The 24,696-nt window shown below is 28.2% G+C and overlaps 3 protein-coding genes across 3 annotated transcripts; 1 reads left to right on the plus strand and 2 right to left on the minus strand.

Moving 5' to 3' along the window:
* Positions 1-244: 244 nt before the first annotated feature.
* Positions 245-1,318, plus strand: LOC132949771 (uncharacterized). Its single transcript, XM_061020842.1, has 3 exons — positions 245-456; positions 540-722; positions 832-1,318. Exons 1-3 carry the CDS (start codon positions 396-398, stop codon positions 1,047-1,049), a joined length of 462 nt encoding a protein of 153 aa, XP_060876825.1. The 5' UTR covers positions 245-395; the 3' UTR covers positions 1,050-1,318.
* A 2,727-nt stretch (positions 1,319-4,045) lies between these two features.
* Positions 4,046-5,539, minus strand: LOC132949773 (uncharacterized). Its single transcript, XM_061020843.1, has 3 exons — positions 5,295-5,539; positions 5,048-5,206; positions 4,046-4,973 (listed from the first exon to the last, which is right to left on the minus strand). Exons 1-3 carry the CDS (start codon positions 5,353-5,355, stop codon positions 4,750-4,752), a joined length of 444 nt encoding a protein of 147 aa, XP_060876826.1. The 5' UTR covers positions 5,356-5,539; the 3' UTR covers positions 4,046-4,749.
* Positions 5,540-11,072: 5,533 nt separating this feature from the next.
* Positions 11,073-14,610, minus strand: LOC132949534 (STE20-related kinase adapter protein alpha). Its single transcript, XM_061020475.1, has 3 exons — positions 13,962-14,610; positions 13,381-13,900; positions 11,073-12,501 (listed from the first exon to the last, which is right to left on the minus strand). The coding sequence occupies exons 1-3, from the start codon at positions 14,363-14,365 to the stop codon at positions 12,316-12,318; spliced, it is 1,110 nt and encodes a 369-aa protein (XP_060876458.1). The 5' UTR covers positions 14,366-14,610; the 3' UTR covers positions 11,073-12,315.
* Between the last annotated feature and the right edge of the window lie 10,086 nt (positions 14,611-24,696).

The following is a 24,696-nucleotide window of genomic DNA, read 5'->3' on the forward strand; positions in this document are numbered from 1 at the left end:
ATTACTATTATAATAATGTTATAGGTGTTTTATTAACTTTTTATTAACACGAAACATTAATTTATTTTGAAGTTCATTAATTAAAGGTTTAAATATTAATTTTGATTTACAGTATAATATTACACATTATTATACTATTATACTTTAATCCGTGGTTCTAACTTCTAATACATATTTCACACTGAGCACCCCTGGTTGTTTTGTTTATATTTTACCCATTATCATTTTACATTTGTCATCTTAATCAAATTTCCCTTTGAATTACTGTTTAGTATTCACTATTTACCATTAAACAGTTTAAAATTTTTAAAAACATAATTTTCTTTTTATATCGTTGTATCATCTATATTAATTTTGTAACCTAATAGGTAGCTCTAGTTTTTATTCTTGTTATAATGAAGTCCACTATACTTTCTTGTTTTGTATTAGTTTTAGGTTTATCATTCTTGCATAAAGGTAATTTTATGTCTAAAAGGTGTGGCTGTCTTTTGTCACGCCCTTACATAACAATATTATTAAGGCTTACTTGTCGTGTTTAGTAAGTGGAATCCAATGCTACCAGTGTTCTACAAGTAGCGACCCACAAGGATCTGATAATTGTGGTGCATACGAAAAATTCCACAAAGATCGTCATGTCTCGGTAGAATGCACTAGTGATGAATCTCATACGCCTGGCACATTTTGTGTAAAAGTAACCAAACAAGGCCTTCGGGGATTTATATGTGAGTCAAAAGTGTCTAATAACTGATTTGGTCAATATCACCAACATATTTGTATAGTATTCTAATATTAATACATTATGTTAATTATATGTTAATGTTTTAATATCAGGGGATGGTCGTTGGAGAAATGTGATCCGCCGTTGTGGATCGGTTTCTGATACTGGTGTGACTGGTGTATGCAACTGGGGAGTTGAATGGAATGGAGTCTATTGGGAAGAATGTTATTGTTCGGAAGATAACTGTAATTCGTCCACCAACATTACACCATTATCCGTCATAACAACCACATTGTGTTCATTAATTACTATGTACATATTAAGGAATTGATCTATACTTATTTGTAATCTCGTAACGAATTCCGTCCAAACTTTATATTGTTGATCACTAAATTATTTTTATACATTTTATAATTCACTTAATTATTACTTTTAAAATATAAACAATTTGATGCTTATCTTTTTAAAAAATGTCTGTCTTCTCAATTACCCAAACCTGGAACAAATTATCAATGTTTTGGTATAGTTTGTTAGTTTAGTACCAGGTATGAATGTAAGATGTAGAGAATTACATTTTAAAATACAGATAGTTTCATTACATTTTTTCTATATGAATTTATGCTGATTATGATAACCATAAGTGTCATAATTTGGGCTGATTTTGTTGTAAAAGATAAAGCATAAGAATGTGCTGCACCTAACCCCAGAGAGCCGGAGCTATATAAGCTCATACAAATTGTAAGTACATCGGATATAAACATTTGGTGAGCAACCAGTGGTTGATTGGTTAAATATAATGTTACTATACTAACTAGTATTACAAATTATGTAATTAGCTGACAACTTATGGTTCAAACATATATTTTTGTTTCAATTAAACATTTTCTTCACATTGTTACACAGGTCAGCTCTTAGAAAAGACAGTTTTCATTGAGACTTGTTCTCTTGTTGATTAAATTCTTATCTAACCTTAGTAGTACTATATTATTAGGTGTGATGTTTTGTTTGAGAATTCTTCATGTGGTATTAACATAGAAAATTATTTTAAAATAATTTGTTTTTATTGCATTAATAAATAATAATGAATTAAACAATTAATTATGTGACCAACCCTGTATAGCTGAGAGCAAAAAGCAAAGAAAAAGAATCATATAATTGTATACCTACATTAGTAAAAAGAAATGCATTAAAATTAGACACAACCTGAGCCAAAAGTAGGTTTGGCCTATGGGTCTATAACTAATCCACAACCTTATTTCTATTATCTCACATTATATTCCATATAAGTATATAACAATATATTCTCGTGATAACTGTGTTATATTTATTTTTTTATTTGCTTACTTTTCAATAAAAGCCATAGAGTATGCTCTATAATAAAATCATAATATAAATAAATAACATTTTTCTTAAAATAATAAATTGTAAATAATATGCATTAAGCGTGGTTAAAAATTAAAATTCCAGTAAAAAGAAAGTGTACATACTTAAGTATTATGTTTGCTTCATTATTATCTGTTGGAATTTGTGTTTGCTTTCCACCATATTCATTATTTTCAAATTAATTTCTGTTTTATTATAAATCGTAAATAACAAAAAATTTAAACTTATTACAATATTTAGTTTTTTAATATATCTAGTACACTGCAGATTAAATGTTAAATACTGTTACTGCTGAAATTTAAAACCAAACAGAATAATTGTTCTATTGTTGTAGTAATATAGGTGACTGCATTCACAAATTACATAGGTTAGTTATATCGTTGTGGAAAGATAAAATATAGATAAAAAATTATATAAGTATGTTCTTACATTCTTAAAAAATGTGTTAAGTTTCAAGATAGTAAACATCTATCACATTTTTCTCATTCAATTACAAACTAAATGAATACATTTTTTAAAATAATGTATACATTTTATTATTGTGGTACTACTTATATTTTGCATTAATATTTTAATTACTTTTAAAATTTTTTTCTGAAAGCATAAAGTATATTAAATGACCAAATTTAAGAATGTTTTATATTCCAATAGTTAATTATGAAATACATGCTGCGTGCACTTTGTGTTGCATAGTTTTCATTATTTGGTCTTACACATTTTGTAAAAAAAAATACAAATTATTTTTAATATATTTAATTTATAAAACTACCTGGTAAATATACTTTTTTACCTTCTAACCTTCAAAGAAAAATTATATTACAGTATAAAATCATTGAAAAATCAAAATGATCAACATTTTACAAATATAACAGACATAATATATAAATTAAAAAATTATGCAGTCATGTAACCAGGCCGTGAACTTTTTTGTCCTATATTTTGTCGCAGTGGCCCCTGTTGAGTTCTCATTGATTAGTGATAACCAGTAAGGATGGTTCTATTTAATCAAAATATCAGCCATTATCCAAGTATTACAGTTGATAAAAACTAAACAAAGCTGAGAAACCTAAAGTTTTGCATATAATGTTATCTGCATTTACACAGCATGTAGGGCATAATTAGAATAAATCTGTTAAATGTTATAGTTAATGGACAGAATTTTTGATAATCAGATAAATGTTCCGCTATATAAAATTATTACTATTATTATTAATAGACAAATTATTTTAATAACATTTTAATTCAATTAATAAAAAATAATTCTAATTAATTTTAAATAATAATTTTTTCGTATAGGGGTTTGGTACAGAAGGGCACCATTCAGTATAGTTTGGTAACCGCTAGTTTGAATAAAATTTATTTATTATGGAATGTGTAACTATTTTTTGATTGTTCATAATATATATCCAAAAATTACTATTTGACAAAACTAATGAACACATTCATTCATAATTTACAAGCCAGATAAATTAAAATTGTTCTTCAAATTAGTGAAATTTGTCAGCAACTAAAATATCTTAATAATTATCAAGACTGACTAGTCACTTGTGCATCTTTAATTAATATTATATTATGTTACAAATAAACTAACAATAACATATTCAATTTATTATTAAATAAATAATCAAATAACTAATGTAGAATTGTATGTATGATTTGAGGGGAGGGGTCTTTACAAAACTTATATATTTATAAACTGTATGAAACTATATTAAAATAAAAATAAAATTGTACAATGATTTGTGATATTTTCACATTTATATGGTTATTATTCAAGACATCAATAAACAAAATTGTAAATGTTGATATAAATACAATTAACATATTTTTGTTGTTTAAAGTTGAACAAAATATTCAATAAAAAATTGTACTAATCAACTAAGCATTAATAATTAAAAAAATAGAAAAGGTAACACATTAAAAACCATACTTTGATATAATATTAAGATAAAATAAACAAGTGAGATTCTATTATATAATGTTTTTTATAATATATTTTGAAAGAGGTTTTTTAATGTTACATAAATCACATCTACATGAATGAAATGTACCAATTACATAAAAAAGGATATATCTTACAAAGTTAAGTGAAGTAAATCATCTTAAAATTTCATAATATAAAAATAAAGTGGATTAATGTGATATGCAAAAATAAAGTTGATCATTTACGCGTTATTAGAAAATAGTTATTACAAATTAGTAACTAATAATACTGAGTTACATACCAATTCAAAATATAGAATACAAAACTATAAATTGTATTTATAAAACTTAATTTACCAAAAATATATGTATACTTTAATTTTAAGGTTGTAATAAATAATTCTAAATAATTGTTCACAAAATAATTAAAAAATACTCATAGTACAAATATTAAAAAAAAAAAAAAAAACTGACTATAATTTTAATACAAATATTATTTTATAATTAAATATTATGTTAAAAATGGACGGATCAGTTACACTTTTCAGTTTATTAATCACAAGAAAATATATCGTAACAAGTTGAACAATTTCAAATGGCTTTAAAAATAAAATAGTTAACATTATTATTGTCTTCAAATATATTAAGATATCTGATGAAAACTATATTCTTTGATCTTAAAAAGTTATTCAAATATCAACTACTTTTATTGTTTGATGAACACATTACAGCAGTCTTCTATAAACAATAAGAGCTGGTGCTAACGATATGCTTAAAAGTGAAGAAGAAATGCCAGATGCACCATTGCATCCATCTCTAGAATTGCAAGTACAATATTCAGTAAATATATTATGTGTGCCTGTCCTCATTAAACAATAACGTTCGTCACCACCAATGCCAGGTTCGCCAAGAAAAGCACAACTCCGGTAAAATCGCCATTTTCCATACACTAAAAAATAATTTAAATCAATTAACTACTTAGGTAGGCGATTATTTAATTTTGTTTTGCACAATTGTGTATACCTTTTTGACGGATTTTGCGGCACATTGTACCTCGCACGCCAGGATATGTGTCCAGTTTTTCCAGTTTGCAATCTTTCATTGGCATCGAGGTATTATCAAATGGATCCACGCATTTGGGGTCATGGAGCGAATCGCAATGCCAACACATGAGACCACATACTAAAAAATTCAAATAATTCATTATCTGATTTACTGCAATTGCCAGGTTATGGCATCAACATAAACATGTTTCGATTGTTTTTTTTACCAGAATAAACGCTGTACAAAACAATGAAGCTCATGCAAAACACACAAAGAGCGGACGGCATCGTAACGAGATTTGTATTTTGACAGATTTATAAAAAGTACTCAATTTAAAAGTTTACATTATTGGATTGATTAACATGCTTATATTTAATGTATAAAACTATAATTTTTTACTTCTTGCGAAAATGCGAACAATTTCAGTTTAACTTTAAATCACACGCCCAAAATATTTTGTAAATTGTAATCAAATCAAACAAGTGTTGTTACACACAGACAAACAGTGCATCCAACTAATGGGATATAAATTGTTTACGTCAACCACAGGCTGTAGTTGTGGACCATTGAAGTATTATAGCTTAAAATTCAATCTGGAAATGACGTAACTACACTCATAGGTGCAAATAGCCAATAGGTGGGGGGGGGGGGGCTGGGAGGCTAAGCCCCCCTTAGAATTTTCCCCAAAATATAGCTCCCCCCCAAAAAAAAAACTAATGATTTCATCATTATAATTTAAAAGCATCATAAAAAGTATCAAGTATAGACCTAAACTACGTTAATGGGAAATATAGAAAAAAAAAATATTAAATATGTAACTACTAACTATACATAATTACTTTAAAAAAACGCTTGCCAAGTCAGGGATCTGCTGTAAACTTTCTTGATTTTTAATTTTTAGAAATTTATTAATTAATATCATACCCAAGCGGTATAACAATTTTTATTTTTTTTTTATTTTTATAAGAAATAAACAATCTGTACCCTGAGGCACAATACGAATATGGGCTAAATTACAGTAACATAAGCGAGTTGTTGAAAGAACCATCACTCAGTAATCACCCTTCACACAAACTTGACTAACTACTTTTTTAACCGTTCATTTTTTTTTTTTATTAGTTGTTTAGAAAATCTCTGCACCATTTTCTTTTTAGTCGTCGATGAGGATTACCAAGAATTTCGTTTGATGCTAATTCACGGATTAAAGGATTTATGTGGGTTATGCGACGATCACGAAAACGCTTATAGAAGTATTTTGCTTCTTCTTGGACGGAGATCGGTGTGGAGGGTGTGATTTGATATGTACGGGTGAGAGTTAGTAATTTTACTTAATTTAATATTTTGAAAAGTTTAGATTTTTTAAAATTTGAGATTTTGGCATTGCCCCATAGTTGTAGACTGTAGGTCCATATAAGTTTGAGTAGGATTTTGTACATTAGTAATTTAGTGTTTATGTTTGTGTGTTTATTATTAATGAGGAGTATTTTAAGCATGCGTGACCGGGAATTCAGCTGCAGCCGTTTAGTTTTAATATGGTGTGCCCAAGTGAGACGGCAATCGAGTGTTAGTCCGAGATATTTGACCGTAGAGGTTGGGAGAATTTGGATATCATAGAGAGTTACAGCCAGACATTGGGCTTGTTTGAGGGTGAAAGTTGTATGAATTGATTTGGTTTGGTTGACTTTAAACCACCATTTCCTGTACCAATCCTTCATTTGAGAGAGACGATATTGAAGATAAGTAGAAACTAGTACAGGGTCTGCGCTAGTTGATATTATTGCTTTGCCATATGCATAGGTAGTCCACCACTAAGGTATTAGGCATAGTAGGTTGGTCTGAAGTTTAAATATTAAACATAACCGGGGAGAGAATTTCTCCTTGCGGGGCGCCGGCTCTATTACCTGCTATACTAGAATATGCAGAAAGTAAGATTTGAAAGTAACGGTTTTCTAGATAAGATTTAATGAGAATGTAATAAGTTGGGGGTATACATTTCTTAAGTTTAAATAGCAGTACTTCGTGCCATATAGTCCATCGAAAGCTTGTGAGATGTCAAGGAATGCACATGTGCAAAATAACTTTTTCCAACGCAAAAGTAATCGCATCAACAACCCTATGAACTTGATGAATGGTAGAATGCTTGGTGTGAAAACCAAACCAAACTAGTTGTCCGATAATATATTATTTGCATTGATAAAGGGAAGAATGCGTTTGAATAAGAGTCTTTCTAAAACTTTGGCAAAAAAAGGGAGGTAGCTAATCGGTCTGTAAGAAGATAAAGAGTCGAGAGGTTTGCCTGGCTTTGGAATTAGTATAATTGTAGAAAACTTCCAAAAGAGTGGAAAATAGGAGTCTCAGAATCGCGTTGAATATGTGGGTTAGTAGAATAATAGCACGTTTTGGTAAACATCTGACCACTTCGGCTGTGATAAAATCAAAACCCGGAGATTTTTTGAGTTGGTATTTTTGAATCGTGAATTTGACGTCATTTGGTGTGAAGTGTTTCTCCGGAAGGGTAAATGGGAGTGGTGAGTCGAGGAAAGTTTGGACAGTATTTACGTTGTCAGGTACAATTATGTCTGGATGGGGTTGGAAGATTTCGTAGGATGATTTTTAAATAATTCAGCTTTCTCAAGGTCAGATGAAGCAAAACAAAACTGCCATCAATTTTTCTTATTGGAGGGATTGTGGGTTTGTGTTGAAGTATTTGCTTGGTTGTTTTCCAAAGACATCCGTCGTTTATAGGTTGGATAGGTGATTCACAAAAGAAAGAGATTTGTTTTTTGTTAGGATTTTTTTAAGTGAGTTGGCCAGACTTTTATATTTTTGTTTATGGGATGGAAGGTGGGTTTATTGATGGAGGGCTCTAGCTCTCCGTTTTTCAGCTATGAGCATAGTATGTGATTTGGTAGTGCGAATTTGTTTTTGGAGAGGGGGTATAACAATTTGAATCCAGAAAAATGTCGGTGTGAACAGCCCCACAAAAAATTATTTTCATTTTCATTTAGTGAGATAGATCTCCAAAACCGAAGAGCGGATTTCGTTGTTTGGGGTCTTATTAGATTCACATTGGTTAGGAGAAGTGCAGTGAAGATTTTCAGAACTTTATATTTAATAGTTAATTCACTTATTCACTAAAGAACATTAAAAAAAATTAAAACACATTTTATTGGGCCTTTTTTGATGTTTTTCAGCTTTACAGCTTTGTAGTAAATTAAAGATAGAAGATAAAGTTCTGAAAATCTTCACTGCACTTCTCCTAGCCAAGGTGAATCTAACAAGATCCCAAACAACAAACCGTTCTCCAGTTTCGGAAATCTACCTCGCTAAATGAAAATTTAGCGAAAAATATCTATTTTTTTAACTGTGAAAAATAAAATAATTTTTTTAAAAAATGTTTAGTTCCACATTTTGTATCTATTTCATAATTCCTTTTTATCAACCAACTAGGTTAACCTGCGAGACCCGACTGCGAGCACCCTTCAGGGTCTATGGAGGTGTAGTAATGTAAGGTACTTACAGTTTTTGAAGTGGTTTTTGGCTTCTTGTGGCGTCTAGAATAATTGAATCTGGTCTATCGTTGGGGTTTGAGAGCTGCTGTTTTGGACGTTGAACAGCTGTGCCGTACGATCGTTTGTGGCGATGCTCAAAAGAGTTCCGCACGGGATCGTACTTTCCGCTAGTGACTGACTGACTGTCTTACTGTTAATAATAAAGCGGCACCTGACACCTGTACCTATATATACGGGTTATTCAAGTAAGCCACGCCCGCTCATTGGATCATCTCGATGTTAAAACGGTTGCCATCAGCGTAAAAAATATATATATATATTTATTGTCGGCGTATATCCTATCGGCATAAAATCATGTTGACATTGATACCGTCGGCTTAAAGACATGGAACCTCTGCCAGTATGCCTTCCATTAACGTAAATTCTATCGATATTATTATTTTAGTTTATAATAAAAAATAATATCAAGTTGTTTAATTAGGTATTAAAATAAAATACATTTTATATTTGAATATTGAGCCAATGGTAATTTGAAACACGCATATTCAGCCTGAATGCTGATATAAAAATTAATCAGGGAGTAAAAACACGTCCAGAAATTTCGTGCTTCGTGTCTGCAAACAGATTCGATTTTTTTTTTTCGGGTTACCCGGTTTTCAAACTATTTTTACTCCCCGAATTTAATTAATTAAAAATATATCTAGTTAAACAAATGTTTTATGTCAATTCGAAATTAAAAACAAATCAACTTTTCAAAACTTTTAAAAATATAAAATCAATAACTCTTTTAGTTTTATTATTTTTAATTACCCATTTATTTATAATATATGCCATGTTATTTTTTGGTATTAACATTTCTGGCATCTAGTTAGAATAGTATTTGTTGAAAATTGAAATTCTCAATGATATCTTCTTTCAAAATTTCAATAAATCTCCAAAATCAATTTTCTGGTGTTGCACAATTATTTCTATTATTTAAATTTTACATATAATTGAGGAAAGTACTTGAAGTTTAATCATATACACACACACAGAAATAATTGTGAATCAATTTTATGATTCTTCATCGTTTTTATATTATAAAATATACAGGCCAAAGGTGTGCTCATGAATTTTGAATGAGAGGGAGGGGTTAAAAATTGGAAAATTGAGAAATGCAATAATTATAATTACAAAGTACTTATCTATTGGAAGGGTGGAGGGAGAACCCCCTAACCATATTGATAAATACACTCACTTAAAAAAAAAACCCCTTAAGTCATTTTTTGAATATCAATAATTTGAGTTTGGACTTAAACCTGACAGGATTTGAAATAGAAACAATTCATATTATTCTTATAGCAGTACGTAGGTAATACCTTAATTAAAAGAAATAAATGTGACACAATTATTATTGTACATAACGCACATTATTATAATATTATAGATATATTGCTTATAGGTATTTTGATAGGTTATATAGGTAGTTATTATTCTGGTTTGACAAACATTATTTAGTCTAATACCCACAAAGATACATGGTGGTATTGTAACCCGGTGCTTAGCAAATATAAGTTATATAGCCATATAGGTGAGGTGAAGAGTTAAGGGAGCTTCAATAAGTTATAAAATCAACAAAACAAATGTGGATGTAAGGTACTATTTACTTTAAATTCAACCAAAATGAATGGTAGCAATAATTTAAAATTGGTTGATCAAAACCTTAATTTTCACTCAATATTATTATACATTCAATCACAATAAATAGTAACAACTAAATTGGTTGATCTAACTGTTCAATAATATCACAATAAATTCAACCACAAATAATAGTTACAACTAAAAATTGAAGGATCTTAAATTTTTACTCAATTTTACTATAAATTCAACTACAATAAATAGCTGTAATAACTAAAAATTGGTTACTATATTATTTTTTAAACTATGATAAATTCAACTAAATGTATTTAGTGACATCAACTATCTGGTTGTCTCATATTATATGTATAAAATTTAAAGTTAAAATAACTTTAAAAATGGTGAATCCGACAAATAATTATTTTCTTTATATACTATAGGTAGATTAAATTTGATATCAATATATACCATATTGAGGTAGATTATATTACCATTAAATATAAATATTATATTTAGAAGATTATTGCAGTAGTACAATTTTTTTTGTGTTTATTACTATAAAATCAAAGCCGACCTGCAGATTTATGCATGAAAAATTATGTATCTATTATCAATGTTATCTAGATAATTGTTTTCCAATCTAGCTATACTTAAGTTCTTTCAGTCTTTTTTTATATTAATCGATTATACAAATATAATTTCTGTAATTAATAATAAAATATAACATATAATTAATTAGGTTGACAGTTGACTGTTGAATTTTTAAGTCAAATGTGAATGTGGTATTGATTTATTCAATGTATACCTATATAGAACTAGGCAATGATTCTAATAATGTTGGAATATAAAAAAAAAAAACAAAATTAAGTCATAGCTCTAAAATTATACATGTGTATATATTTTTTTAATTCAATTTCTTATACATTTATATTATTAAATGTTTGTGCAAATAGTAATAACTGAATAATTTACTAGATGAGAACAAATAATAGTAGAAATTACATCTATAATAAACAACAACAAATATAAAATAATAATTAAAATTAAAATAATTGTAGAATGAGATATACATTTAAAAATAATACTAAAAATGTAGTTTGGTAAATATAAAACATACATCAACATAAAATGAACAATTAATAAATGTGAATAAAAAATGTATTATTATTTTCAGAAAATGTATACTATTTCAACTTCAATATATTTAATACCACATTTAGAACTTAAATCAAGGAATATAAAATAATGCACAACGCTTCAAAAATTAATTGCAATTTTTTTTATACTCAAAAACAAACACGAACATAATATTTTGAAATATTGAGCAATGTCGAGAATGTGTTGCATACTTGCATATTTTTTTATTTTATTTAGGTAGCAATATACAAAGACACTAGTTACATAACTATACGACAAAACTAATTTGTAAAAGCTATGTAAATGTAAATATAATTGCTAAGTAGTGTAAAAAGTTAGTTAGTGTTTTTAAAAATAAAATAAAAATTGTCAAATATAACTTTTAAAAGCGTTGCTAATGAACCAACAAAAGAAAAAGAGATCAAATTTTTTGGGGAAAAACCTAGAAGCACCAAATAAAAATAACATTGTGTTTAGTAACATGTCATACCTAATATTAGATAGTTATTAAATTTACTATAAGCAAATTGTATAATCATACGATTAAGCATTAATATCAAAAACCAATACAAAATGCTAAGTATCTTTTTAACTAACATTTATGAATAATATATTGTAGAATTGAAATACCTATTTGCAAAAAAAAATTACTGTTATTATCATATTTCATAAATAGCAATAACAGCCATAAATCAAAATAAAATATTCAACTGCATTACAGTCAATATTGAATACAAATTTTTTTCAACATTCAAGCAAACATTAATTTGAAAGATATAATATAGTAAGATTAAATTTTAAATAAATAATCCAAATAAAATAAACCTCCAGTAGTTGTGTAGGTACTACATTGATCTAAATATTATATAAACGTTTAAAGTTTCATATATTATAGACTATCTACTAATCTATAGATGATATTGCATACAATATAATAGGGATGAAAACTTGCTAACTAATACTAATATTGGTAATAGGCATTTATAGTGTTGGTACTATGTCGTTAAGGTCAAAATCCCATGCATATGTCAACAGGTCAAGATCACTCAATTGTTGTGACATGCCTCCAATAGAAGCAAGATCATCACTTATTTCTGCAACATTTGTCTTCAACAGCGGTACAGCCGGCCGTAACAAATCAGTTACTTTTACGTTCACTCGCTTCACCTATAAAATATATTAAATTAAAATCAATACTTAATGAATAATGATACATTATGACCCCCTAACTCGGTCTGCATACCACCTATTTTTAGTTTCATAAATTTTAATATGAGAGTGAATTGACTATTATCAAATTCAGGTAGAAAATTGTCTATATTCTGGTGGCAGTTAATTTTTGCTATTTTAATTTTAAAACAAATTAGTATGTAAAATGTTCCAATTTAAAAATTATTATAACTTGTTTCAAAGAGTTAAAATATTGAAAAATCAACTTCAAACAGAACACAGACAATGTGGTTACAATAAAATTTGACAATAGGTGCAATTTACCCTAATATAAAACTAAATTTCTATAACTTGTAAGATGTATGACAATACAATATGTGGGCGTGAAGTTTGTATGCTTAGTTATAGTAAAGTCTTAATACCTTCTTAAATTAAGTTAAGACTCAATAGAAATGTACATTTTTACATACTCAAATTTAAATATTACTAACAAAATTATTGCGTAATATCTACTTTATATTTATGTTTTATGCCTATGAGTGTTTATTTAGTTATATTATTTTTATTATTGTTATTTTATTAGGCAAGTTAAGAATTTAGGAATTATTTGCCGAAATTGTGTATCAGATAGACCTAATTTAATGTCTTAACTGCATAACTAATTCTTCTCCAAATTGCTAATAATATATTTTGAATTATATGAATAAAAGTTTTTAAGTATTTAAAAATCTTGGGATACTTTGATTTTATGCGATATATAGAATTTTATAGTTGTAAATATTAAATAATTATGTCATATAAAAAAAGATGACTTCATAAAGTTACTAAATTATATATGTATAGGTCATATAAAAAATATGTAGACTTGAGACACACTTGTTTAGTAAAAGTATGAGCCAACAAATTGGGCGCAGAAGGTCTACTTTCTGGATCTCGTTGACAACACAATTCAACAAGATTGTGAAATTCCTCCGTAAACATCCTTGTATAAACATTGCTCACAGGTGTTGCATTCACCCCAATTGTTTCTTCGGATTGGTATCCATTATCAGCTGCATTATCTTCATATGGATAGCATGTAGTGCAGTCTAACAAGTGTGGAATTAGACCTTTAACTTTTTGTGTTAGCATAAATGTGGTATCGGTTTCAGCAAAAGGAACGAAACCATTTGCCAGTTCACATGATGTTATGCCTATACTGTAAATGTCAGACTTTTCGTTGTACCCAAGCAAATTTTGTTCGAGCATCTCGGGACTAGACCAATTCAAGTTGTTAGCTGATTGCAGTGGCAAGGAATGTAAATTTGACCGTTTATCAATTGGACACATGCTACGCAAGCCTGATAAACTTGCATGTCCATCCGCGCGTATCAATATATGACCTGCCTTTATAGCCCTGTAGAAAAAAAAAATTATAAAAAAGTTATCAATACTGACAGTAGGGAAACACTACCAACCTATGCACGAGCCCTTTATTGTGTATGTACTCAAGTCCCTGCAGAACGTCCCTGAGCACAAATGCTATAACTGTTTCCGGCAATCCTTCCACGAAATGGTTGCGCAACAAGTCTCTGCACGAACCATACCCCATGAGCGGGAACACAACATACAGCTGACTTTTGTCCAAAAAGGAAGTCACGTACGGTATGAGGTTCGGGTGCATCAGTTGCCTAGTGTTGTAGATCTCATCCTGTATGAGCTGGCAGTCAGTTTTCGACATGCTATCCAAGTTGAAGTTCTTCATTGCCACCAGGTTGCCGCTCTTGTTGTGCTTGCCCAGGAACACAACCGCTCGGTCCGAGAAACACGAGCCCAACACCGAGCACATGGTGTACTGCTTCAAGTCCGGTTCGAAGTTCATGTTATGACACGGGTGTCGGATACTCAGAGAACGACGACCTAAACGTCGCCGGTATAGTTATATGTACTTAAGTATTGCGTTATGTTATTTATTGCGTACGCGCACAGAGACAAAACTCGAACAACTGTAATAACACGAAATTTAATTTAATTTAAAGTTCCATTTAAAATATTTAATAGGTACTTAATAATATTGTTATAAGTACAACATACGGCCATACGGGAAAAGCGTTTTGATAACATGTTCCAGTGTTCGATTGTGTGATAACGTGAGTCGTAGTCGTCCTAGGATAGCCGGATCGTTATCACTTATCACCAGTCACCACCCGCGCAATCAGGTGTTTTTATTTAGGTATGGAGGTTCATTATAAATTCGCATTAAAATACCTGCCTATTTAATAAATAATAATCAATGGTAGACGGTATAGTCGAAAGGACATTTCAACACTAGACACTAGTATAGGTACCTACGACCTACCTAATAGGTTAGTGGCGTATCTACGGGGCTCTAAAGTAATAGAATAGACATTGATCAGTTGTACATTGCATATTACCCAACAAATTATTGTAAAAATAGGGTTACTCCCTACGACCCTACCATTAAAATACCCATGGGCACGAGAAGAATTATTCAACCCTACAAATATATTATATGTTTATAAATTATAAATTAGACAAATTTTAGATAAACCCATACAAAACCACACGCTCAATGCTACAGAAATAATAGACAGAAGAACAGAAAAATACATAAGCCATCATATACATTATTACATTAATACATACATTATTAACAATTACAAGAAACTCTCCCTGCAATTACTTGGGGGAAACTATATTCAACAATTTAAATAATATGACAGAATGCCGATCAAATGAGGAAGAAAGGGAAAAATTTAATTTACCGACGAACCTATATGAAATAATTGGGGTGTATTACCTATATTATTAAAAATTACTTCACGGTAAAAACTCTCACACCTCGTTGATATGCCAGATTTTGATCATTTTTCTTTTATCTGAAAAATAAAAACTTTTTGCGTCTAATCAAAGACCAAATTTTCATTTCGCTTTAAATAGTGCTTGATAAATACTTTGAAAAATAACAAATATTGAGTATTATTCAAATGCATATTTTAGATTCTATATAATTTTGAAAACGGGGTATTGATCCGACCTGCAAAATGTTTTCTTCTATTAAATAAAAAAAAAAAATTAACGAAATTTGACTATTCTACAGGGTGTGAGAGTTTCTCCTGTAAGACATGTTTTTGTACTAATAAAGCACCGACTCAGACACCCCTAATAAAAAAATAATATATTTGTGCAGAATAAGTAAATGAAAGTGAAAACTATTTAATCATAAATGTAAATATATTTTTACGTTTTAATTTTCAATACATCAAATTATTTGTAAATGAAGTTAATACTGTAGCTTGTATACTAAGAAACAAAAAGTATACGTTTTAGTTACCAAATTAATCAAATTAGGTATAAATGTATAGTGTTTTATATACATTTTTAGTGTTTTAACTTTAAAAGGCTCTTATTATGAAAAAATAATAAATGTGACGTAAAAACAAACTATACAAAATTAATTTTAGAAACGATCAATATGTAGGAATACGAATACCTACAATGTTTAAATAATTAATTTCGACATCTAGAATTAATTAACAGTAAATGTTATTTTCAATTTTCAATTTTTACATTCGAAGAAAAGTCACTTTCGTTGTATCTATCATTCATGCGTTTCTTTCTGAATTCGTCTTTACATTTTATTTATTTTCTTCGTAAAAAAAAAAAACATTCCTTCTATACTTATTCTACACATTGATTTTATTTGTTCAGGTGCATTTATTATTTATTATTGTAGTTATAAGTTATTACGAGATACAATTGTATATTTGACATTTGTATGTATATAATAGAATTAGGAACAATTTGGATTACACCTATAGGCTATAGCCAGTTGATTGTCCTGATTGATAACTTGATAACTAGGTAGGTAAGTACCTACTAAGTTATCAATAATATATTATTAATATTATTTACTATTTAGTATAAAATAATGTATTATATACTGAACTCATTAATAATATTGTATTTTGTTATTACGCACTTCAAGGACTAAATTGATTATATTATTGCATAAAGGAAAAATATGGTTGGCTACCAGCTGATAATATAATATTATATCTAATATTAATATATAAAATTCTCGTGTCACAGTGTTTGTGGTCGCACTCCTCAGTAACGGCTAGACCGATTCTAATGAAATTTTGTGTGTATATTCGGTAGGTCTGAGAATATGTTGTAAAGTATTTTTCACCCTCCTACCACCCATAATATAATTAGTAGAAATTAGAATTAATTATTATTTGGTTGTCATTGGTTAATCAGATGCAAGCATATATCTAATCAAATTTTCGCACATTGCCTAGTGCCTTCTTGAATCTTGATATGCTGTTGCAGTGTTGCACATTGTCCATGATCCGACGTATTAAGATTGTCTACCAGTGAGGCTGAGTTGCACACAAAAGCAGTTGAACAATCACAATTTTTTTAAAAGTTGTACTTTTTACGGTCAACGAAGTGCTCGGGATCAGACCGAGAGGTAGGTATAGACTATTTTCTATGAGCGATTTCAAAAAAGTATATAAATAATAGAGTCGACTTATGGCTAGGTGAGTGAGAAGAGTAAGAAATGATCGCATTGCGGTTTCTGAATCAAAACTATCGCACGTGTTTCGAACGTCAATGCGTATAGTTATTCAAAAGCTCATCGGTCATTTTAACACTCGACAGGTTTTGTGTACTGTTTATGTTTTGAAGTTGAAACAAAATCTTAAACAAATCTTAACTACAGTTTTCAAACCCTCTATATATAAGTTTCTTCCTATTTTCCTTAAGTTCCTTTAAATATTATAATATATTATTAAACCAAACCAACCCTACAAGATGGCATAACGTACAAACGTGTATACATACATATGTACGTGTTTTTCCAAAATAGTTTTTTTTTGCTTTATTTCACATTATTTGTTTTTAATTTTTATTAAAGTTCATAGTAATTTATAGTTCATTATATATTCCAGCATTAAAAATATCGATCTTCAATATCTATTAATTTCATTTCAGCGTTTTTAATAACTTATTTTCACGAAACTATTTTATTTTTATATGACTTTACGTCAATTTTATAAAGCCGCCAAATATCTATTGATTACAGGTTAGACATTTCATTATTTAAAATATTTTTGTATTAGGTAGTCATATTATTCAAACGAAACCTTTTATCATCTCAATCAAATCACGCCATTCTTACGAATTTGATTATTATTATTCTGCTGTAAGACCTAAGGGCAGGAATGGAAGGCTACTGTGGAAGGCATATAGGAAACCTATATTAATAAGTGTTATACTGTTATATTATTTTATTTTTCAGAGTATTCTTTAATTTCCATACAGTTAATAATTGGTATTCTGAAAAAAAGTCCTGAAATAAAAGTGCTGTAAAAAAAAGCCAAGGACTACTTGCCCCTTGGCCACTACCAGGAAATGATGCTTAATAAACAATGTGGAACGTAGGTTGAAGATTGGAGCCATACTTGAATATTATACATATACCTATTTTCATTTACTTAATAATTATTTACTAAAAGGTTTTTTCATATAGATTCCTATTAATATTCATCATATTAAAGTACAATAATATAATTATTGTGTTAGTGGGTCTGGTAGAATTATAGTCGTTAAAATGTTTTGTTTATAATAATTCATATATACACGCGTTTTAATCCAAGTGCATCGGCTCATAATTTTAATACGTGCACTTTCCCGGTATCGCGGTGGGCGACGCTGCCTACTGTATGGTTGTCATTTGTAATTGAAGCCCGGTTTTTCAATCACCCAGTTATTCGCCAGATAAACGTCTCATCGAATAAACTTATTTGTCGAATAATCTTCCGACTAATGAGACTCATTATATGAACCAACATCGTTAGAAATAAATTCAATACGTTGGCACGTTGCAACTTGTAAGTCGACCAATTTATCACGATTCTATCAAATATATTAACTCCAATTTTATTATTGATAAACTATTACAACTGAAATTTATTTTTTCAACTATAATTAAAATGGAAATTCAACGATAAGTGTATAAACATAATATTCACTTTGACATTTATTTTTATATTAAAATGTCAGAATAAAGGTACCCAATTATTGCAGGGCTTAAAACTATTGACTACCTAATGACTATATCATATTCACATATAATACTGCTTAGGTAGGTACTATATATAGTTATTAGTTAAGGGGATTCCGCCCAGTGATTTTCTGTCTTAGTCGAACACTCGCGTGACGTAGGAATATAGGATTAGCGACGGGTTCTTTGCCAAACATATCAATTTATCTAATGAAGCGATAAGAATTCTGAAAACAGATTTGAATTTATCATCATGTCTACTTGAAAGCGACTTTCCCACATTTTTGATATTATTCTCCAAATTCTTAAAAACGTTATATTAAAAAGAGTAGTTAAAAAATTGTCGTATTTCAAATTTTGGAATAATTAACATCAAAAAATCAAAAATGTGGGAAAGTCGATTTCAAGTAGACTTGACAATAAATTAAAATCTGTTTTTAGAATCCTTATCGCTTTATTAGATCAATTGTTATGTTTGGAAAAAGAACAGGTCTAAAATCCTTTATGTTGCGCGTGTGTTAGACAAAGAAAATCACGGCATTGATCAATACAATTAATTTATATAGAAAAAAGTAGTTAAATTAATATTTGAAAAAGTCAAACAGGGTATACAGATCCAGTTGGTACTTATTGTCTTATAAGCTCACCTCACTCATGTTGTATAGAAGTCTATTTATGTATTAATATTTAATATACATAATACATTAATAATAGTATTCGAAAAACGATTCTGAACAATCTGATTAGACCTAAGTTAATCTCACACTCAGGGACGGTGCTAGGGGGGGAGAGGGGCAGGGGGACATTCGTGCAAAATTTCAAGTGTCTAGGATTATTTGTTTTTTAATAAATTATAAGAAAATATCAAAAGTTGATAAATGAAAATTCGTTAATTTATCGATGAAAATCCAATATTGTAAAAATTTTAAATTCGAACGCTCATAAAAAATGTATATTGGTTTCCGTAAACTTTTTTTTTTTGTTAAAGAAACATTTTTTTTTCACTATCAAAATTTCTAATGTTAGCTATTAAAGGAAAACACTTTTATGATATAAGTATATAACTATTATTGTCAAAATGTTAACTTTAAACGCATATAAAAAATAATTCGGTCTATTATGTATCTTTGAACTTCTTTAACGAAATTTATAGAACTACCTAGCATTAAATTTTCAATCTTTTTTACTAAGTGACAAAGTTTTTATCGAGAATACTAAGTTTAAAAACACTTTACGAAATTTGAAAAAATTTTTAAGGCTATAACTAGCTCAAAACTAGTCAAAATATTTTCCAAATATTACCGTTTACGGAAAATGTTAACATAAATATTTGGTAAAAATTTCAAGTGTCTACGGTTGTTAATTTTTGAGTTACACCAAAAGAATAATATCGATTTTTTCAAAACTTGGTTTTGCGTAAAAATTACCACTTTTTTTTTGTTTTTTTAGACGTTTTCTAAAACTTCTTGGAATTTATTAATTCGATTCACTTTTCTATCAGAAAAAATGCTGATCTCGAAAATCGGAGCATTTTTACCATCCAAAATGTTGTTGACAGACGGAAAAAAATACATCTTTGTAAAATTAATACATTTTTTCGCTACCCGCTCTGAATTTAAAATATATTAATAATTGCAATAAGTACCTATGTTTAAATTTTAATGATACATTAATACCTAATAAATTGTATCTATTTAAATAAATCGTAAATTAGGAATAATAAAATATATGATGATAAAATAATCATGGTTGTATTACAATTTAATAAATGCAATGAAAAGAGTTGTATAGAATGAATTTGTTTTTTTTTGTTTATTATACAAACCAGATAACAAATATTTCTTAGTTTCAATCATTATATAAGAAAAATAATGTATCAATAGGGGATATCCCTATTGCCATTTTCTCCTGCATCCGGTATTAAAAATGAATTCAATTACCCAGCATAACAACTACAACCACTATTAGTATTCATAAATTATTCTATTTTTCAGATAAATTACCTACTCTAACGGTAGTTATAGAATTGCATTAATTTTATCCAAGTATGCTTTTATTATTGGTATTTTATTATAAAAATTCTCTCATATTATTTTATTTGATCGTGGTTTTTTTAGTATTAGCCATTAGGTATAGGTTTCATGTATTGTCTACACGACCACACTCCATTCGTTATAATAACAATACATAATTACATATATACAAATTTCAATCGATTCATAAGAACTTATCTTAGTTTTACACACAATTAATAATGACTAATATTATAAATTATTACCCGATCCCTATATAGGTACTAATTATTAATAATATATCGAATATTAAATGGAATTAAGTATCAATCTATTTTAAAATAAAATAAATGAATTGGTAAATAAAATAAATATTAATTGTCTATAATGTTATTTAAATTGAAGAATATTATAGAAATTAATTATTTATTTTTATTTATATTAACTTGTGTATTAATTAAATAATTGATGTATTTTCAAATATTATTTTATTATTTTAAAGCAGGTGCTTTGAAATTCTCTTTAAACTAAAAATTTATTTTTTTTCAAACTTGAGGCATTTGTACTAATATACATAGAAACCAATAGCAACCATTTATAAATAACAATACAATTTCCATCTTAAATCTCAAAAACCCTGTTGAGCACCTCCTCGGGTTGGACCTCTAATTTACCCTTTATAAGTAGACTATATTCTTCTCAAACCTCTAATCTATATCTGTACCAAATTTCATCGCAATCGGATGTATGGTTTAGGAATGCATAAAGGAAAAGGACACACAGACAGACAGATGACAGATAAACATTAGTTTATATATAATATAGGTATAGAATATTATATTATTATCACATGTACATTGTACAGACGCATAGGTATTTATTATTTGTAATTTGTATTTTATAGTTTATACTCATATAAAATATCGGCTGAAAGTTATAGAAACTTGACAATTAAATTGACTATTTTTTCCGAGACGTACTGCCGTATTGGTTATGACTTTATGAATTAATGACATACTTAATACTTATACAATTATGTGGGCCTAACCAGGTACTGAATACTGATCTATAACTTACAAACTAATGCGTTGTACTGTAGTTACTAATTATTATTTTAATATTTTTGATGGAGGAAGTATTTTAGTTATTGATGTAGAGATTACAAAAAGTAAATTTAATTAACGAATACCAGCAGGTGGCATTTGATACAAACCTTAAAAAATGTAAAACCAGTCAGATTTTTTGTGTTCTATAAGCCTTTAAACGGAACACTTGAAAGCTTTGCTTTGATGAATATTATAATTCGTTTTTGTGATATCTGTAATGAAAAAATCTTTAATCAGCAACGCTTTAAATTCAATTACGACAGGGTTAATTATGTATTTATGTCCCAATCTCTACCCTGGCATACCAGACGAGTCGGTGGCACGTGTTTGATCGCCATTCGCAAGTATTCCTCATTTACAACTAAGGTCTATTTATATTTCGGTAAGAAAAATATCAATTTTAATTTTAATGGAATTCATTCGAGATATAATAATATTATAAATTATAATACTATTCACTGCTGATTTTAAATATCACCACAGCACGAATCAGCATTGAACATTTTCCTTCGATCATATTAATATTAAATTGTTTGATGTACAAACCTATCATATTATACCATATCATATTCATATCAATAATATGGCATGTGTGTTTATGACGAATGCATGAACATAATAGTCCACTGGCGAAATAACCGATTCATTAAAGATAACAAATCGTTTGCGAGGTAAACATAAAAATAATAATTTAATAATTTAATATCCGATATTATAGGTTTGCATGCAAAATACATGCAGTACGTATAGGTTATATGACTCACCACTTCGTTAATAAGACTCAAATTTCTTAAAAAAAATATGGTAAAAAATAAACATTTTTGGTTAAAATTTAAAAAATAAATTGTTTTTAAAAAATTACATATTTTTTTAGGTTATTTCTGGTTTCGATTCATGTTTTATAATGTGTGTTTGTACAATACATTTTATCGCATTTCACATTTTTCGCAATCATCGTAATTGTAGTGTGAGTTCTAACATATCACTAAATACACTCCCGATTACCTGGCACAGTGTTATAATAATCGTCAAGGTAGACTAAAGGGGTTATTTCTGAGACGTATATGTATAATACGTATATAAATTTAACTATGTCTTAAGCATCTATATTTTTTAACTAAAGTATGAGCAACTCCTGAGGATCTATGTTATACATTTCCAATCGCTGTAATTCAATAAAACCATATGCTATATATTATTCATTCCACTTATATAAACTATAAAAATGTATAACATTAATAGTTAAATTTTAACATTTTTGTATGAAATATTCTGTTTTGGAAAATGAAATAAATGCAAAATTTGTAATACGTTATTGATTCAGTGACTCATAATATATGAAACATTTTTTCTTAGGCATGACAAATATTTTAAAAGTGTTTCGTATCACATTTTTAGTGGTATTTTGAAGTTGAAAAGCGTAAAAATTAAAAACATGTGTTCTGAGTGCCTATAGAGCATCTTTGCCAAATTTAATTTTGCAAACAAATTATTGACTCAGTTGAAATGAAAAATAATGCATATGGCGTTCAGTAACCAATAGTGAATAATATTATATTGTCTTGTTATATTATATTACTCGTTATACCTACTAAATAAACAACTTATTGTGAACATTATTTATTTTGTACCCGGGCTGTGGATTAGGAACATATATGCTGCTTATAAAAGAAATCGAGAAGTAGTATTCTATTTCATTTGTTGCTCAACATTCACATTATATTTTATTATTTTCTCATATTAAATCAAAATGATTTTTTTTAAGCAATATTTAATAACGCTTACATTTATTGTAATTTCAGTTTGGGTTATGCCGGCGGTTACTGAACAAAATTTCGAAAAATTAAAAAGTAAGGATTAATTTATTGATTTACAATGATTATAATACGTGTGTTATAATTTTAATTTTTCTGAAATTTAACAGCTATACGTTTTATAATACCATTTAGGTATATTATTAACAACAACTTATATCAATTGTATTACTTTGGTTTAGAAATTAATTATTATGTATAGTGTTTTACATATTCTCTCAAGTTTAATGTCTCATACAAAATAAACAGACAGATGGTTAAATATGTTTCATAGTTTCCCTAATTTGTAATAAATATACAAAATTGACTAATAAAAATGATTTTCTTTCAGATCTTTGTATAGGTAATATTTTTTGATTTGTAATCAAATGGTACCTTAAAATAGTTCTGATGTAGACAGTTTTATATTCGTACAAAAAAAAAAATTGTGCGGGTGTAAAATTTGCAGACAGAAGAAATCATATGAAAATTAATTCATCATAGCTATTAAGATTTAGGAAAGTATCTTAAAAATACCATATTATGTAAAATGTATAGTAAGTTTTAGTTGCATATGATTGGATCATAAGAGATTAGTACATTCAACTAATATATTTATGGTATACCTACTTAACCATTGTTTTATATAATTTTGTTTTAATCATTTTAATATGTTATAGGATTTGTAAATGCAAGTAATAATTTTAAAAGTAAGGATATTATTGTAATTAACAAATACTTAGTTTTATTTCCTCCTTATTTTGAAGTATATTAGATAGAAAGCTTACTTATAAGCATTGACTTTTGTGACCTTAGAGGAGAATTTAACCTCTTTTAATTTAATATATTTTAATAATACCGTATTGTGGTTCCAAGATGCACCTTGTCCATTCAATTGTCAAGTTATTCGTAAACCTTTGATATTAGTTAATCAGTGTTTAGACTGTTTGTTTATATACCCTGCCGAGATTTTCCATTTGCTCTCATAAAAAAATTAATTTATGTATCTCATTTTATTTAATTTTTTATATGACACATTGGAGTGCTCTCCTTAGCTTTTTAAGCTCACTAACCTCACTTTTTGTAGATAACGTTAATTTGTAAAATTTTAATTATTTAAATTTGTTTGTATTATTTTTTTTGTCTTATTTAATAAGTTACAAAACGGTGTAATGTCAAACAGCCTACAAATATTTTTAGCCCATGAC

Source organism: Metopolophium dirhodum, chromosome 7 (genome assembly GCF_019925205.1).
Source record: "Metopolophium dirhodum isolate CAU chromosome 7, ASM1992520v1, whole genome shotgun sequence".
In the NCBI taxonomy this organism is placed as follows: Eukaryota; Metazoa; Arthropoda; class Insecta; order Hemiptera; family Aphididae; genus Metopolophium; species Metopolophium dirhodum.

Bases quoted from the DNA above. Each gene is read 5' to 3' on its own strand.
- LOC132949534 (XM_061020475.1), bottom strand. From the start codon at position 14,365: ATGAACTTCGAACCGGACTTGAAGCAGTACACCATGTGCTCGGTGTTG. The intron at 13,901-13,961 runs GTTGGTAGTGTT...TTTTTTCTACAG, and splicing joins AATAAAGGGCTCGTGCATAG to GGCTATAAAGGCAGGTCATA. The intron at 12,502-13,380 runs GTGTGTCTCAAG...TATATTTTATAG, and splicing joins CTCATACTTTTACTAAACAA to GTGAAGCGAGTGAACGTAAA.
- LOC132949771 (XM_061020842.1), top strand. From the start codon at position 396: ATGAAGTCCACTATACTTTCTTGTTTTGTATTAGTTTTAGGTTTATCA. The intron at 457-539 runs GTAATTTTATGT...TGTCGTGTTTAG, and splicing joins TTTATCATTCTTGCATAAAG to TAAGTGGAATCCAATGCTAC. The intron at 723-831 runs GTGAGTCAAAAG...TTTTAATATCAG, and splicing joins AGGCCTTCGGGGATTTATAT to GGGATGGTCGTTGGAGAAAT.
- LOC132949773 (XM_061020843.1), bottom strand. From the start codon at position 5,355: ATGCCGTCCGCTCTTTGTGTGTTTTGCATGAGCTTCATTGTTTTGTAC. The intron at 5,207-5,294 runs GTAAAAAAAACA...TGAATTTTTTAG, and splicing joins TTTGTACAGCGTTTATTCTG to TATGTGGTCTCATGTGTTGG. The intron at 4,974-5,047 runs GTATACACAATT...ATTATTTTTTAG, and splicing joins CCGCAAAATCCGTCAAAAAG to TGTATGGAAAATGGCGATTT.